Here is a 15,291-nt window from a genome sequence, read left to right on the forward strand (position 1 = left end):
CACGGCTTCGGTGCTAGAGCCAAAGCATGGAAATTCCACCGTTGAAATCGTTTAGCATTTCGAGAAGCGTTAGATGATTTTTCAGACGCAAAAAAGCGACCTTTGGTGTCGGCACGAACTATGCGAAACGTTACGTGACCAGAAGTTCCGGCTTGATTACTTCACCATGTGACGTCATCAGGACGTCGCGCTGGCAAATAATCAACGCTGTATGCGTCATGTACACAAGGGAAGGGAGTGGGGGAGTGATTTTAAATGTGGAAAAATGAAAAGTGAATCCCGCAGCTATCTGCAGCAAAGTGCGACACCTAAACTGTGGTTCACAAGAAAATGGATAAGGAGGGATTACAATATATATATATATATATATATATATATATATATATATATATATATATATATACATATAGAGAAGTAAAGACTGAGAAGAAAATAAAAGATTGAGAGACGGTAATTAAAGTCTGCTGATGCGGCCCCGATCGGCCAGCGGTCGTAGAACAGAGGACATCGCTGACGGGACAACTGTCAGCCACTAAATCCACCGAACGTCTCCCATTGGTGGTCTGTGACATATACAGTATGTCACTGATCGCCAAAATATGTGACATCGCATAACATGCCGTCACAAGATGACGTCATCACTCGTAATGATAGCATGGTTTAAGGTAGGCCGATCTTGCCGAGGCAGGGCTGAACAGTGTGGTGCAGAAAGCTGTAGGGATGGAAGGAATGATCAATAAATCAGTGAGAAGGAAAAGAAGATGGCTTTAGTCTTGGGTGCATGCAAATGGAATGCTGTTTTTTTTTACGTTTCTCTGGTGCTCCGTGTGCCGATTGTGTGGGCGTGACGTCACACCGGAAGCAAACCCACCTATACCGCCCCCGTTCAGGGTTCTCCTGTGCGATCGGTGACATAGACAATCAGTTTAAGCGCAACTCGTGCTGAGCGCTCATGAACAACTAAATTTCGAACAAAACTGAACGTGGTGGTTTGATTATCAATCTGCGTTGCATCCGAAATACACATAACTGGCACGTGACGTCACAGAGAGATTCTATGCGCTGGGTACCTGAAAATGGTGGACACCGCGACGTTTTATCGCATATGAGAGTGCCAGCGCAAGGGACGACAGATAGTCGTTCACTCCTCGCATTCTTTCGTGCTAACCCCACTTTCTGTTCGGCAGGCGCATCAAGGAGGAACATAAGGCATTGGAAAGGGCCCCGGCACTAATCTAATGTCATCGTTTCTTGCACCACACGGTCGAGCTACAGTTCACGCAGCATTTCAACTAGCTGGTACGTGAAGATAGCGACCACAGTGACGTCAATGCAAGTTATGTATGTATAACGTACCATTCATGCTTGAAATATAACAGTCACTTACGTGATAAGCTCGACGGGAGACCATCTGTCGAAGAACTGCCTCTTCGAGCTCCATGACCCACGTGTCGCGCTCTTCATCGCTTGGAGCTGCGCGGAGAAAAACAGCGGTTCTCGCGGGAACAATAGCCGCGTATAATTCTAAATCGAAGTCACGCCTATTGCCGGCTACGTGTCTTGATCCCAATCTTGACTTAAGCCACAATGCCACGCCTCGACGCACTCCCCGCGTACTCTCTAATTGATTTCAACTCTAAAGCGTCAGTGGCGAAGCGTCATCTGGCAGCAGCCGGCGATGTTATAAAAGGCCGTAGGAATAGTTGGCAAAGAAAGTTTTGTGGTCTGCGATTCATAGCGAGGGCCTCGCCACGGAAGATTGAATGGCGTAAGTTAGCATACTACGGTTTATCGGTCACGTGCAAAGATCAAAGATCACGTGCCGCCTTCTGGCAAAAAGTAAAAAAAAAGAGTGTTCCACGCTAGCCGCCGGGGCTACAAGCGGCACTGGCTAACACTCCCTGGTATTACGAGCACAGAAATACTGAGTGATGTGTATAAAGAACTGTCTTCCTCCGTAGCTCAGTGATAGAAAAGGAAAATTTGTCATCTGCGTGACAGTAGCCGAAGTTAGAACGGGAATATCTGAAAACGTGTAGTGTACTTTCTAAATTGAGGGAGAAGTTTCTATGCTCTGGGTATATGAGCTGGGAGATTATCACGAAGCTAGAAGATTGCAGAGCGATGGCTAATTAATCGAAAGCTCGAACAGCGAGTGGTATTGCGAAGGGGAATGCTTCCTTTTTATCCGGCTGTAGCATACGTCGCACACACACACACGCACACAACTGTATACGGATTCCTCGGGTAGTAACTCTTCGTAGTCCAAGGAAAGAAAGCGTTAGAAAGGCGTGGTCGGGGGCTGATATTCCGAACCAGGACAAATTTCATTCGACTGCAGGCTATAACTTGGGAAGCCTATGCGGCTTTCATTTTGACTTCGGCTAGTGTCGATCAACTACAGTGTGCGATAAGTAAATGTCTGACGCTCCTCTGTCCACGGAGTTTAATATAGTTCATCCCTCCACTATCGCGGAATATCTTGTTCACCTGTTGTTTCGAGCGCAATACAATGATTAGCAATAGTTTGGTAAAGATTTGAAAGTGTTAACTAGAGCATTTTAGTTGTCACGATCAACCAGGCTTGTGTACGTCAAGGTTTCCACGGCAAAGTTATTTGTGCCTAAGCGTGGGAATTCCTTTTTAAAATAGTAAAGAGACAGACGCGTAATTGGTGGCGCACAAGTACTCATGGTCGTTTCTTCCAAAAGCCTGAGTGGTATGTATACTCACTCACCCTGGAACCTGTACTCGCGTCCTTCGGAAACCACGGAGAAGCCATTGGGTTCTTTGGGATCTTTCGTCACTATGGCACCCTGCGCAAATAATACAGGTATATGCTACGTGCGGCACGTCGTTCGAATAGCATGAATACATATCTGATGTACTGTTATGAGATACGTTTTTTGTTTTTCAGTCTATTTTAAATGCGAAACTGCACTCAGTCAAATTGTTTAGCGCTGTTCATGACTGAACTTCTAAGCATCGTCTTTGTTTTTTCCCCTCCCTAAACGCATTTTGATTGCGGTGAGATTTTTGTATCGGGAGCCGGGGTGAGTAATACTTACCTTGAAAAATTCTACTTGATGATTTGAGTAGATAGTAGAAGCGTTCCTGGATCCATTAGGCTTTCAAGTGCCGTAAAAATGTCAAATAGCGACGACACTTACCAGAAGATTGATGCCAGCGAATTTAGCTAGCAGGCCACGTCGTTGCCGCCTCTGTTGATGCGACTGCAAGAGAGACCTAGTATTTGTATGTTGCCAGGACTCTATGCAATAAACAAAATAACTGTCCCTTAACGAACTCAGAGTATGAGAAAGGGGTGTGTCGTTGTAGTAGGAATAGAATACCGATTCTTATTATGTTTTAATTTAATTTGGAAATTTACGCTGCACATAACGTGTCCTCACTTCCACATGTCGCGGCAGTTTTTTTTCAATAAGGACACGTCCGTGGACTAAGTACATTAATTCAAGTTAACGCAAGCAAATACATTATTAGATTACTACGATTTTGCGCTAAAAGACTTCACTGCATTTAAGTGCATACAGATGGTGACAAAAACAAGACAGGTGCTGTCTCTTTAAACATCTGTTTCTCAATACGACAAGGGCACCTGAATATACGCACACATTAAGACGGGTCACATTCAGTCCCTTTTATGTGTTTATTTCCTTGAGCAAGTGATAAAGGTGAAGTGATAAAGGTGGACTGATAAAATGAAAGACAGAATGAGATAAGGTCTGTGTACAATGATTATAGGAACTATAAAAGGTTTTACCGTCAAATCAGATAAAAGGGAAAATGATGGTGACTCAGGCTTCCGGAGTCTTTTGGACGACCGTGTACCATGAACGAGCAACTCAATTAGTAGATTCGAATGGCGTCACTTTTGTAAGGTGTCTCTACGTCATCCTTACTCATCTTTGAGCTCGATGGTTGGTTGAAAGCGAGAGCTCGAAACACGTTGGCGTGGTCCAAGTCGGGGAAGATTGGAGAAGTCGTACTTGAGTGAACTCGCGAAGGTAGACCGTGAAAGAAGTGGGAAGCAGTGCTGGCTGTTCTAAAGAGCAGCTAGCAACATTTATTTGAAAGGTGCCCTCGTCTAGCGGCTAGATGTTGGATCGATATCCTACAGAATTCCGATCACACGTCTCCTCCTGTTAGATTCATCCGGCGTGCGCATGCTAATTGGGTAGCCTTTCTGCATCCAATTTCAACATCACTCCAAATAGTTCAAAACTGAATTACAATTATATAGACGCTGAAAGACCATACTATATGAGGTGGCGTTTTCACGGTGAGTAAACACTTCTTCCTCCGCTTGTCAGCCGGTCGTAGAACAAGCTAATTATGCAAATAGTACTGAACGTCATAGAAACAACCTAGCATCCTGCTGGAACTTCGTTGGGTTTTATTTTATTGTGATAGCAATTATATGGACAGTCTCGGCTGGTTTTTGCCGTCACTATGGCCACCGCCACCGTCATGCACAGTATACGTATACGTATCTATATGTAGGAAAATTGAAGAAAAAAAAGCCGCCGGTGCTCGGCACCCAGCTCGTCACGATGCGCCAACGCGCGCTTATCTCCCACGCGTACTTTGCCCCGCGGATGAGGGGGGGGGAGGGTAAGTGCTTGTGCACGCGCGCTTATCCTTCAGTGGGAAAATCATGTGCCTTGGCTTTTCACCGGAAAGATTGCGTTAGTTGCCTGTGCCACAAAGGTCACTTAGCTCGCGGGGAACTCCCCGTTTGCTAAAAGAGCGCGCTTTTCAAACACAGCGAGGTAACAACTGGGACACTCGTGAGTTCGCACTCATATTTGCGCCTGTGACTACGTTTAGTGCGTCGTTTTTGTTTAAACAACGCCTTAAGCGTCGAGGTGTAGACGTTGTTTGTCATCTCTCGTCCTGTTTGTGTTGTTTTAGCGCGTCATTTTATGCGTGAGCAGCGTGCTGCACGTTTCGATCTTCTAGCCGTTTTCAGCGTTACTTTCCAAGTTGTTGCTATCGCATTCACTGCTTTGCCCTTGCGGCGAAGCTTTGACTCTTTTTCTGCACACTATAATATCCCAATTCAATACCAACATCATTAGACTGCTTCTTTTGATATAAATTGTACAGTTGTACTCGAGACGTAAGACATCGCCAAGGAACGAATTCGGGGAAGATATGAAACTGTGTTCTCTCACTGCAATAAATTTCAAGCAGGTATTGAAACGTGTAACAAAATACCTATGTGAAATACTCTACACAGAATGTAGTTACATTAAATCCCGGTCCCCTAAATTATATTTTCAATAGCAAACCAATATGGTGCGCTTATTTAGGCGGCTACTAAAGCTGGCAACAAAGGCCAGTGGTAGCCCTTGGTCGAGGGCACCGACTACGACTTCCTTTGACAAATGAAGTTTCGCGAATGAATGAATGAATGAATGAATGAATGCTTGAATGAATCCGGTTCACCTGAAGTTAAAGAAAGCGCCTGCTTTTTGCGATGAGGTTGTGGTAAGGCGTTGCAGCTTGATCGTTAACTTCACGACAGAGTGCACTAATCTCACTGTCGAATAACTACGTGATATTGTAATGCTCCTCTGTTATACTGTTGTTGCTGCTGCTGTTAAAAGTGACGTCGTATTTAAAAAAAAACATCAATGGAATATAGGAAACCGTTGAAGCAAATTGCTAGGTCTCTCTTTGTGCACCCCCCCCCCCCTTGATTTCTTTTTAAAGCGTGCGCTTGGTTGTGACTTCCGAGACAATACGTGCGTCTTCAGAATGGCTCGCAAGAGGAGTGGAACATGCACCTTGAACCGGTAGAGGATGCCGTTTCGGTCATCGAGCACCACCCAGCATAAATGCCAGCCGCTGATGAAGCTCGTCCAGACGCTGAGCGGTCCTTCCATGCCGTTAGGGCCGGCACTCATCACTCTTGCCTTGGGCCCCTTCGCTGGGGTCTCTTCGCTGGCGGCCAGGCGTTGCCGCCCGGGCCCTCCTTCGCGGGCCCTGAGCCCGACGAAAGGGCGCGAATCCTTGGCGCCGCTACTGTTGCCGTCGTCGTTGCTCAGTTGTCAACCGAGAAACGCATGCCTTAGATCCACTACGGGAGGACTGCAAACGATACGCATGGTGGTGGGGCTGGAGGTGGTGGAAGTGCTGGCGACACTACTAGTTGTAGTGGTTATGGTGACGGTAGCATAGCGTTCGCAGCAACAGCAAGAACCGCTAATAAGTTGAATTGCTGCACAAACTTGAAGGAAAACAAGGGAGACAGGAAAGAGCGCAGCTCTTTCTTGTCTCCCTTGTTTTCCTTCAAGTTTGTGCAGCAATTCAATTTTTCAATTATGAACCAACTAGTCTGCAAAAAAGTATCGCTAATAAGCTTTCTGGGTAGGTAAGATTTGAGTGGTGCTGAAAGGCGTCATTACGCGCTGATGTGATTGGAAGAGGAAAAGCAGCAAAGGAATTCAAAAAAAAAATATCGATAAATGAAGAAAAAAAAACACACACGATAGATGTAGGTTTTGCGAGAACATTATTTGTTCTCAATCAGGAAATCCTAGACAGCGAAGCGAGCACTCTTTTGTATGAATCTGAAATTCGCGTCTGAAGAAAAAATATTAGTCGGAGTGATGACGATGGTCGTGGGGCGCTTGCCGTTTTCGTAAGATATTGAAATATTGAAATAAATTCTTACTCCTATTTCGTACACTTCGAAATTCTTTTTTTTTTCAAGTTCCCTGCTTCATTACTTGTATTTCGTTACACTTAATTATTCATCAATAAATTTTTCTTCTTTCAACTTTCTCTTTTTGCACACACCCATTTTAACCTGTTATTTAAAGATACTATTCCAAAAACTATCTAGATTTTGGCCAATCTTCTAGCTTGCGTGTGGCCACAAATTCAAGGATCCACTTTATTATTCCTTAGTATCATTTGAAAAAAAAATGAGACCATAGATATTCGGCCGACCCCTAGACGATCCCCTCAAGTAAGTGCGTGTCAAATAGTGGAGGTGAAGCATCGCAGTAGCATCGTCATCGCATATCTCGGGGCTTTTTGCAGAAAACTTTTGCTTAAGGACGTGATGTCCACCATATTTCCAGGGCGTCATTTGCTTGACTTATGCTCGAGGGTAAGTCCTCGGCGGTGCCTGGTGTAACTTTCGTAACCAAAGAAAATGAGAACAAGGAGAAAAAACAACCCCGAACAGGAACATCCCAACAAATGCAGTCGATTAAGATAAAAAAAGAAACCTTGTGAAAAAGTCTTGAATCCAAGTATTGCTTTTCCGAGCCTGTGCAATATAGTCGTGTAGACATCCATATGCAGGCTTGGTCTAGGCAGCTTGTGCCTAAACTAGTGCTGGGACGACTTTGTATTTAAAAAAAAATGAAACATCGCTCTTAATACCAGTAGTGGAAGTTTTTCATGTAGAACCAATTAAGAGGTGATATGAAGGTGGATTCTTCGTCGTGTGTGCCAGTGAAGGATACTTTTAAACCGGCTGTGATTTTTTGTAAGAAAACATTTAATCTTGGCCCGCAATATGAGCATAAATCTACCGGCACAATTCAGTTGACCTTGCGGAGCTGTCCCCCCTCCCCCTATTTTTTTGCCATGAATGGAAATCACGTTTCCTAGAACTTACAAAAACCTGACCTTTTCTCGCGGATATAACAATTTATATTTCATGTGTCATTCTTCTGCTTGTTTTTTGACAGCTAGACACATAGTTCTCTCTCTCTCTTTATTTCTATTCTTTCGCAGACAATGGTGCTCACTCAGTCAAGTTAGATTGCCCACATCGTGCGGAGGAGTCAGATAGGGACAATAAATTTGGTCATGTACAGAACAGAGAAAGTTAGATTACAAAAAGTTCAGTGACCACGATGAAACATACACAAGACAAACAAGAACTTTAGTTAAAATAACTACTTTGGCCCTGCAACACTTTTTGAGCAGGGTCAGAAAACGCTGCCGATCGGCAGTAGAGGCTCCCGACAACACGTGAGCTAAATATTATAGTGCAGCACGCAGCCTAGAATTCACAATAAATTATCAAAGTCAGCTGAAAATTGCTTTCTCTCGACAAATTACGCAATATGCCCCAAAGTCACACCTAGTAAGCCCGTCTATCAGCCACTGCCTGATTTGAACATGGCGCGCTCGCTCGTTACAGGGATCACCGCGGGAGGCCGCTACTTTTGCACGCGCGCGCGCGCGACCAGATTGAGAAAGCCGCGCATTCGAAGAACAAAAAGAAAAAAAAAGTGCTCAAGGTCACGAGGCGCGCGTGACGTTTTTCTGCGGCCCTGCCATTCCTCCCTGTTTAGCTTCCAGCGTTTTCGTCGGGACGAGAGAAGAGAGAATGCAATTGCAGCATGCGACAAACCTTTGTAACTCCACTCGCACTAGACGGTTTCTTAAAATTTTTGCGGCGTTGAATTCATGAGACAATAAGCTGTTCCAGTGAATTCATTCCATGGTTACTTGAAAAAGTGTTTCAGGGCCCTTTAAAGCAATTAGAAACGGGTCAATGGTAAGGTAGAAATCAGCTTTAACGTTGTCAATGGCAGCTGCTAAAAAAAAAGGTTACAGCAGTTATCGCTAATCTGATCCTTTAATTTGGCCACGATGCATGCCAGTGATTAAAAATTGTTTTTTCGTGTAGAAAACTTGTAAAGGAAATCTTTTTGGCTTTACGAAATTTACTTTGAGCGCTAAATGGCGGAGGTTACAAGGCTTAACACAAATACGGCTCATCAGCGCCTTGATTGGTGAAATGATACCGAGCACGATAGGTAAGCAGCTAGAAAAATTCACTATCATCATCATCATCATCATCACCATCATCATCATCATAATCGCTGAGCACAAGTTATGCGATGAAGCCGGTGCTGATACATTTCACATGTTACCATTGTGATTTTTAGAATTTGTTTCTTGGCTAATTCCTGTGGTGAGCCATTAACGTGAGAATGCGTCACGAGCATCATCATCACAACTATCACCACTTGGCGTCCCGAGTGAAATAAAAGATAAAGCAGGCGTTGTAGACCGCTAAATAAATCACGCGTTTCTCGTAGATATCATTATGCTTGTCCACGAAGATGCTTAAGGCGCTGCATATTTTCGAAATGTTACCCCATGATCTTTCTTTGATACAAAATTATAGGCGATGTGAGCCAGAAAACATATGGAGCGTGTATTTGCAACAACACAACGACGACGAAGTTCTGTGGTGCGTACTTTTTAGACAACGTTATGAGACGAAATCCGCGACCCATACCCGTGTACCTTCCAACACGTGGCCGCCAAAATAGCGCAAGACCACCCGCTCGCCCCGTCGCCACTGTCGTGCTCAACCCTAGCACCGGTCGCTTCGAGTTCAATTCGATATCGGCGTTTCCACCTGGCGCCGCCCTCAGCACAGCGCCACTATCACGCCGTTCTCCCAGTCCGACGCCGTCCAAAGCATCGCCATCTTCCGCGCACCGAACTACGGCTGCAGCGGGACCCAGGAAAGCTGTCAGCACCTCCGTGTCAAAGCGACGCGCCACCTCATCTCCTCTGTCTGGCGTCGGAACTTCCAGAGGGGCGCAGCAGACCGTAGAAAAAACTTCGCGAAGACTATCTTCTCCTGTTTCTAGGCCCGTAGTCCCGACTTCTAGGCCATCTGCGGTCAAAGTAGCGTACAGACTGAAGCCAAAGGTTCCTGCCGCCCCAGTGGAAAACATGGATGGGCCCTTTACAGCCGAAGCTTCGATTCACGATTTCGGCGCGACTGCACCCAGCACCACAGTGTCCCGGCGCGAAATTTTGGCGAAACCAGTGAACACCATTCGTCAGGGAAGCCAAGAATACCCGGTGTCTGCGGCCTGCGCTCTGTTCGCCTGCTGCTCACTGGCTGTGGTTTCAGCGCTCGCGCTAGGTCTGTACTTGTTTTCTCAGAGCAGAGATGGTCAAGTGATGGTGACTAAGGCCTTGAGATTCTTGAGCTTTGTCACAAAGAGCACGAGGGCGCCGCCAACCGCCACCACTGGTAGCGCCGGCGTGAGAGTAAAGGTCGACATTATTTCTCACATTACGGATAAACCGAGCGTAGACATAAGTACAACTAGTGCACATTCAACTGCAAAGACCGTGCCTCCGTGCAGACGAATTCTGTGCGCGTACCAGACTTCGCGGTGGGTGCTTAGCTCGGATGAGCACCCGTGCGATGATTTTTACTCTTTCGTTTGCGGCAACTGGTCTCAGGCCGGACAGAACGAGACGTCCTCGTTCGGGACAGACCAACATAAAGAGACGGAGGTGTTGCTTCACACTCTTCTTGAAGAAAGAAGAGCCGAGGAGCCGAAAGACGACGCAGTAGTTGCTCTGTACGATACCTGTCTTGAACCTACGTCTTACGTGGACTCCAAGTTGTTTGTGAGCTCCCTGCTTCAGAGGTTGGGACTCGGAAAGTGGCCCTACAAGGACAACGTGCTGAGTCATAACGAAATGTGGAGTATTCATGCTCGCATATTCAGGGCGCTCGGTATTTCTCCCCTGGTCACCGTATCGCACGTTCCGGATCCGAAGAACGACTCCGAGTCCGCGATACGCCTGGACATTCCACCACTGTATGCAAAGACAGACGGCGACGTTCGGTTGCCTACCTGGTACCTTCCTTCACTGTATCGCGCGACAAGCATGTTTGACTCGGACTTCTACGAAGACGTCTCCCAAAGAGTACTACAGTTCGTTGGGAAGCTGGCTCAACTTCGCGCCAAGTTCAAGGAAAGACCCCGCTTTACAACCCTGGGCTTGGAGCCGTTCTACGCCGTACTGGTCAGGCACACGCTGGAAGGTGTAGTCACCGTTAAATCCAACGCCTCGCTGCAGCTTTACAATCAGGCTTTCTTCAAGGCCCTCAAGTCTCTCGTAAGCCGAACAAAGAGCTCGAACGTGTACAATTACCTCGGCTTCTGCGTGCTCGTACACGTGTCTCCTCTACTGTCCAACGAGTTCGAGACCATGTCTCACGCTCAAATGGCCTGGATGTCACAACGTTGGCACTCGTCGTGGACACTCTGGCAGCGGTGTATTTGGTTCATAGACGACATGGACCCTACTCTACTCTGGAGCGTCATCGCGAAGTACGCCAAGACTCACATGCGTTTGGTGAACGTAAGTTCCGTGACCGACCGACTTCGGAGGGTGCTTCGCGCGCGAATCCCTGACCTGCAGTGGTGTACGGGAGAGCGCGCTAAAAGTTGCTTCAGCTTCATCAACGGCACGTCAATCAAGGTCGTTGACTTCAACGCCACGCGAACTACGCTTCCCTACGCTGGCAACATGTCGACTGGTTTTTTTCTTGAAGAGTACGTCGCCTTCAAAAGACGCACGGTGGAGACGTCGCTGTCTCGACGGAAAGTGGGCTGGAAGTCGGTCTTTTCTCTGTTCGCCTCGACACCTGACTTCGACTTGGAGAAGCGTACGCTATACTTGCCGTTGGTCCCGTTCCTCGATTTGTTCCACGATACGGACTTTGACTTACTGGTCAGGTACCCGTACACCGTGCACGACGTGTACAGATTGCTCCTGACGCAGTTGGCGAGGCACGTTTTTAGCTTCGTCGCTCAGGCGCCTGGCACGCCGCAGAGCTGCGATCGTTACAAGCTCGCGGAACTGGACAGTTACGGATCGATTGAAGAACTGGTTGTCGACGTCACAGCCTGGGAACTGGCCTTTCGACACTTCTCTGGCACCAAGTGGGAGGGCTACGTGTTCCCTGGGAACCACAGCACGGAAAGGAGCTTCTTCATTTTCGCTGCCATGGGCAAATGTCACAACACCATTCCGGTGTCGCCGTCCACTCAACTGGCCCTACGCAGCGGGAAGGAAGAAATGCATGCCGTCAACGCCGCCTTTGCTAACACCCGGGTATTCAGCAACCTATGGGGATGCAACAACCGCACAGTCATGAATCCCGAGGCAAAGTGCAACCTATGGAAGTCGTGACGGCTTTGCTTGGTGACGTACGATGCAGTGCTGACCGAGAGTCCGTGGCGAAGCCTCCGTGCTTCGGATGCCGCGTGCGATCTGAAGGACAGCAGGGGTGATCCCATGCAAGCTGGCCTCTGCGATTCGCGGTCGCGAAGGAAGCCGCGTGAGTCTTTGAGGTGAGCGACATACGAATGAAGCAGACTCTCTCCATTCGTACGGCCCAAGTCCTCTGCCCAATCGCAGCAGCGAGTGAAACAAGTGGACTACCACGGTTGCAGACCGACTCTCTAGGCCTGTGATGCTAGTTAAATAACATCGTCGCCATGGGAACAGGCACTGCAAGCCCGTGCATTGCAACAAATGGTGGTGAATAGGAAGTGCAAACGGAAGAAAGCGATAATTAAATACACTTGAACAAGTGTCTCTGCATAATTAAAAACAACACGACTGTTTTTTCAGGCTCTGCAAATTTGTAATGACACCTTCAGCATTAGCGATTGGATATTTGGATCCCTACACGCGGCTCATAACACCTGAATACTTTTGTCATATTTTGTTTCTGTGAACTATGTGGCTATACCCCCCTCCCCACTCTCTCCCCATCTCTTTACAAGGGTGGCTTTACAAGCCTGTTTCTTACACTGCGAAACTTAATCGCAAAACTCACGCTTAGTACCTGGAATGCTACGCAGTGCCGAGCCTTGAGAAGTTCATTGCTGTCTATACTGCTGGTTTAGCGTGTTCGTATTGTTGGATGTGTATTAACGTGCGCAAGTAAGCGCACTGAAACCTCTTCTGGCAACAGTTTCTACGGCTAATACTCGTGGCACTTTCTTATAAGTGAATCAAGTTTTGTCCGATTTCATCAGTGTGAATACTGATAATGAAACTTCGGCCCATTCCGCGCACCATGGCAATCAATGCTAGGTGAAGTATGCATCAATAAGTTTGCTACATCACACTAAAGTGGGTAGGATTTCCCAATTGTGTGCTTGTCACTTGTATAGAGCACAGAATGCGAGACCATTTGATCTACTCTGAGATCGTAGCAGCAGCTGCTGGTACGGGTATATATAGGGCTGTACTCGCGGTATTTCCTCAACAAATTAGGTCGGTGCCACACACTGCTTGTGGACCTAACTGTGCCACTTTAAATGGTAACGAAAAAAAAGTGGTGGTATTTCCCACCATTTGCGACGTTTTTTTTTTGTCTGGAGCGTCACGTAACTTTGAATATGCTAAATTCTTGGTGCGTTTGCACGCACCTGACGCGACGGTATTGTTACACTTCTGATTTCAAAAGTTCGAGAAAAAAATAGTCTGCCAGTGACAGTTAGACCGACTCCTGCGGTGGAGTGAATGCGGCATGCAGCACGTGGTTGTGCCACAGATATAAAGCATCGGTGCAACACAATGTGTCGTGTCTCTTACAGTGAGAATAACAAAGGTGCCTTGTTCCGCGTGTTAACAGGCTTCTTTTAGTCCGTATACACCAGGCTCCAATTAACCAATCCGTCGTATTTCACCCGGTCGCTCCTAATACCACCGAAGGCCTTTGTCAATGCCACGTGCATAATACCGTATACATTGAATCGCTCACTATAGGTCAATGCATGAAAAGGCGTTTTTACTGTCACGTGGCACAGGTTCATGAAAGATCAAATTACCGCGTATACCCCGATGCGGGTGTAATTCGTAAGAATATACACTGATTGTTGGCCTAGTTGGTACTTACCTAATGACATGCTTTGGCCGCAAATAACACACACACACACACACAAAGTAAAGGAACACGTTCTTGTCGTTGAGTGTTCCTTTACTTTGTGAGTGTGTTATTTGCGGCCAAAGCATGTCATTAAGTGTGTAATTCCTTTCTTAATCTCGATAACATCGACCTGTTTGCCTTATGCCGGTTTATTCTATGGCAATAATAATTTACTCTCTCGTAACCTTTCAGGAATAACAACGACGCCGTTGTAGCCAGTCGGTAATCCAAAGTTATTGCCTGCGTCTCACGTTTGTCTTTTCCGGGAAGCGCGATCAGTGTCGGCTAACATTGACCATGGTTTCTCGGTTTCGCAACGAACAGTTTACGTAACTTCCAAGCTGCATCTTGATCGCATTGTTGAATACCTGCGCTCTGATATCCCGCCTTTGTGTCCACGTGTGCGCTAAGGTCCCTAGATGGTGTGCGCGAGCTCACGGCGTTCTGTGTGGCGAATAAGGGTACCAGAAAAGCCAATGAGTATATCGTAATATGAATTATGTGTGGGAAAATGTGCAATTTAGGTGTGGAGCAATAGAATACCCCTGGTATAGCAGAGGCAGGGTATGTATGCAATCTATGTTACTTAACGTAATGATTTCGTGACTGTGCGCATTCGTGAAAGAATAAAAAGAAAAGACGAGGCCTATACGCCCAATTAGGTTTGAACTTTCCCGCGATTTCGTTAAGCAGTGTGTAGCCTCGTGTTTATTAGCAATGGAACCGTATTAGCACGACACCGTGCATACCCGTTCACCTAGTTTGGATATGAGCCGAATTATTTCTCTATCAACAGAGCGAACGGGTAAACGCTATATGAGAACAAATAGCATGTATACAATCTTGTGTGAAACTTGCAGTGATTATTTCCTGTATTATATAGTAAAGGCTTCAACTCAAAAAGGTTTACACTGCGCCACGAAGACTGGACGAAAAAAAAAAGCAACACATACTCACACACAAGCGTAAAACTTCCAGCTGACTTTATTTATGGAAAGCCGGTGAATTTATAGGTCTCAAAACATAAAGAGCAAAGAACAGTCACAATAATACAGCAAAAAAAAAAAACAGGCACTCGGGTGCTTCACATACGGGGAAGTGACCTGATGTGTCCATCTAAGAATTCTATTTCATCCCTCGACAATGATATCAAAGGAGAGCTGACACACCTATCTCCCCTTCTTGCAATGAAAAACGCCTCAATGACTTCCCTTTCAATTCCCGACCTGGCTTTTGATAGGCACTTGGTCTTTTCCAGAAGAAGCCAACAGCTCTTGCTATTGCACCTCTTTCAATGCTCTGCGAAATCGCTGCCCGTGCCAGTGCGCAAATAATAGAGCATGTGCTCCCATCAGAGCATAAAATCCCCCTTTTTTTATTACGACATAGACTTGCCTTCAACGCATAAAATTTTTTTTGCGTGTATTTATAATAAATGTGTGCCGTTAGGCCGGTGTTGTATACGTAGTGAAACGTGTCTTGTGCCCCGCCGTGGTGGTCTAGTGGCTAAGGCACTCGGCTGCTGA

At 46.4% G+C, this 15,291-nt stretch overlaps 2 protein-coding genes across 2 annotated transcripts in view; one reads left to right on the plus strand and one right to left on the minus strand.

Annotated features, from left to right (window-relative positions):
• LOC119173991 (oxysterol-binding protein-related protein 9) overlaps positions 1-6,086 on the minus strand; it is a 36,969-nt gene extending 30,883 nt beyond the window's left edge. The window contains exons 1-4 of the mRNA XM_075894924.1: positions 5,814-6,086; positions 3,171-3,233; positions 2,738-2,816; positions 1,388-1,473 (exon numbers count right to left, since the gene is read on the minus strand). Coding sequence (XP_075751039.1) covers positions 1,388-1,473; positions 2,738-2,816; positions 3,171-3,233; positions 5,814-5,933 — 348 coding nt within the window. The 5' untranslated portion in view covers positions 5,934-6,086. The remainder of the gene's footprint in view (positions 1-1,387; positions 1,474-2,737; positions 2,817-3,170; positions 3,234-5,813) is intronic.
• Positions 1-15,291, plus strand: part of LOC119174939 (acetylcholinesterase-1) — a 163,496-nt gene that overhangs the window by 14,141 nt on the left and 134,064 nt on the right. The gene's annotated exons all lie outside the window — the stretch shown is intronic.

The sequence above is a fragment of the Rhipicephalus microplus genome, chromosome 5 (genome assembly GCF_043290135.1).
Source record: "Rhipicephalus microplus isolate Deutch F79 chromosome 5, USDA_Rmic, whole genome shotgun sequence".
In the NCBI taxonomy this organism is placed as follows: Eukaryota; Metazoa; Arthropoda; class Arachnida; order Ixodida; family Ixodidae; genus Rhipicephalus; species Rhipicephalus microplus.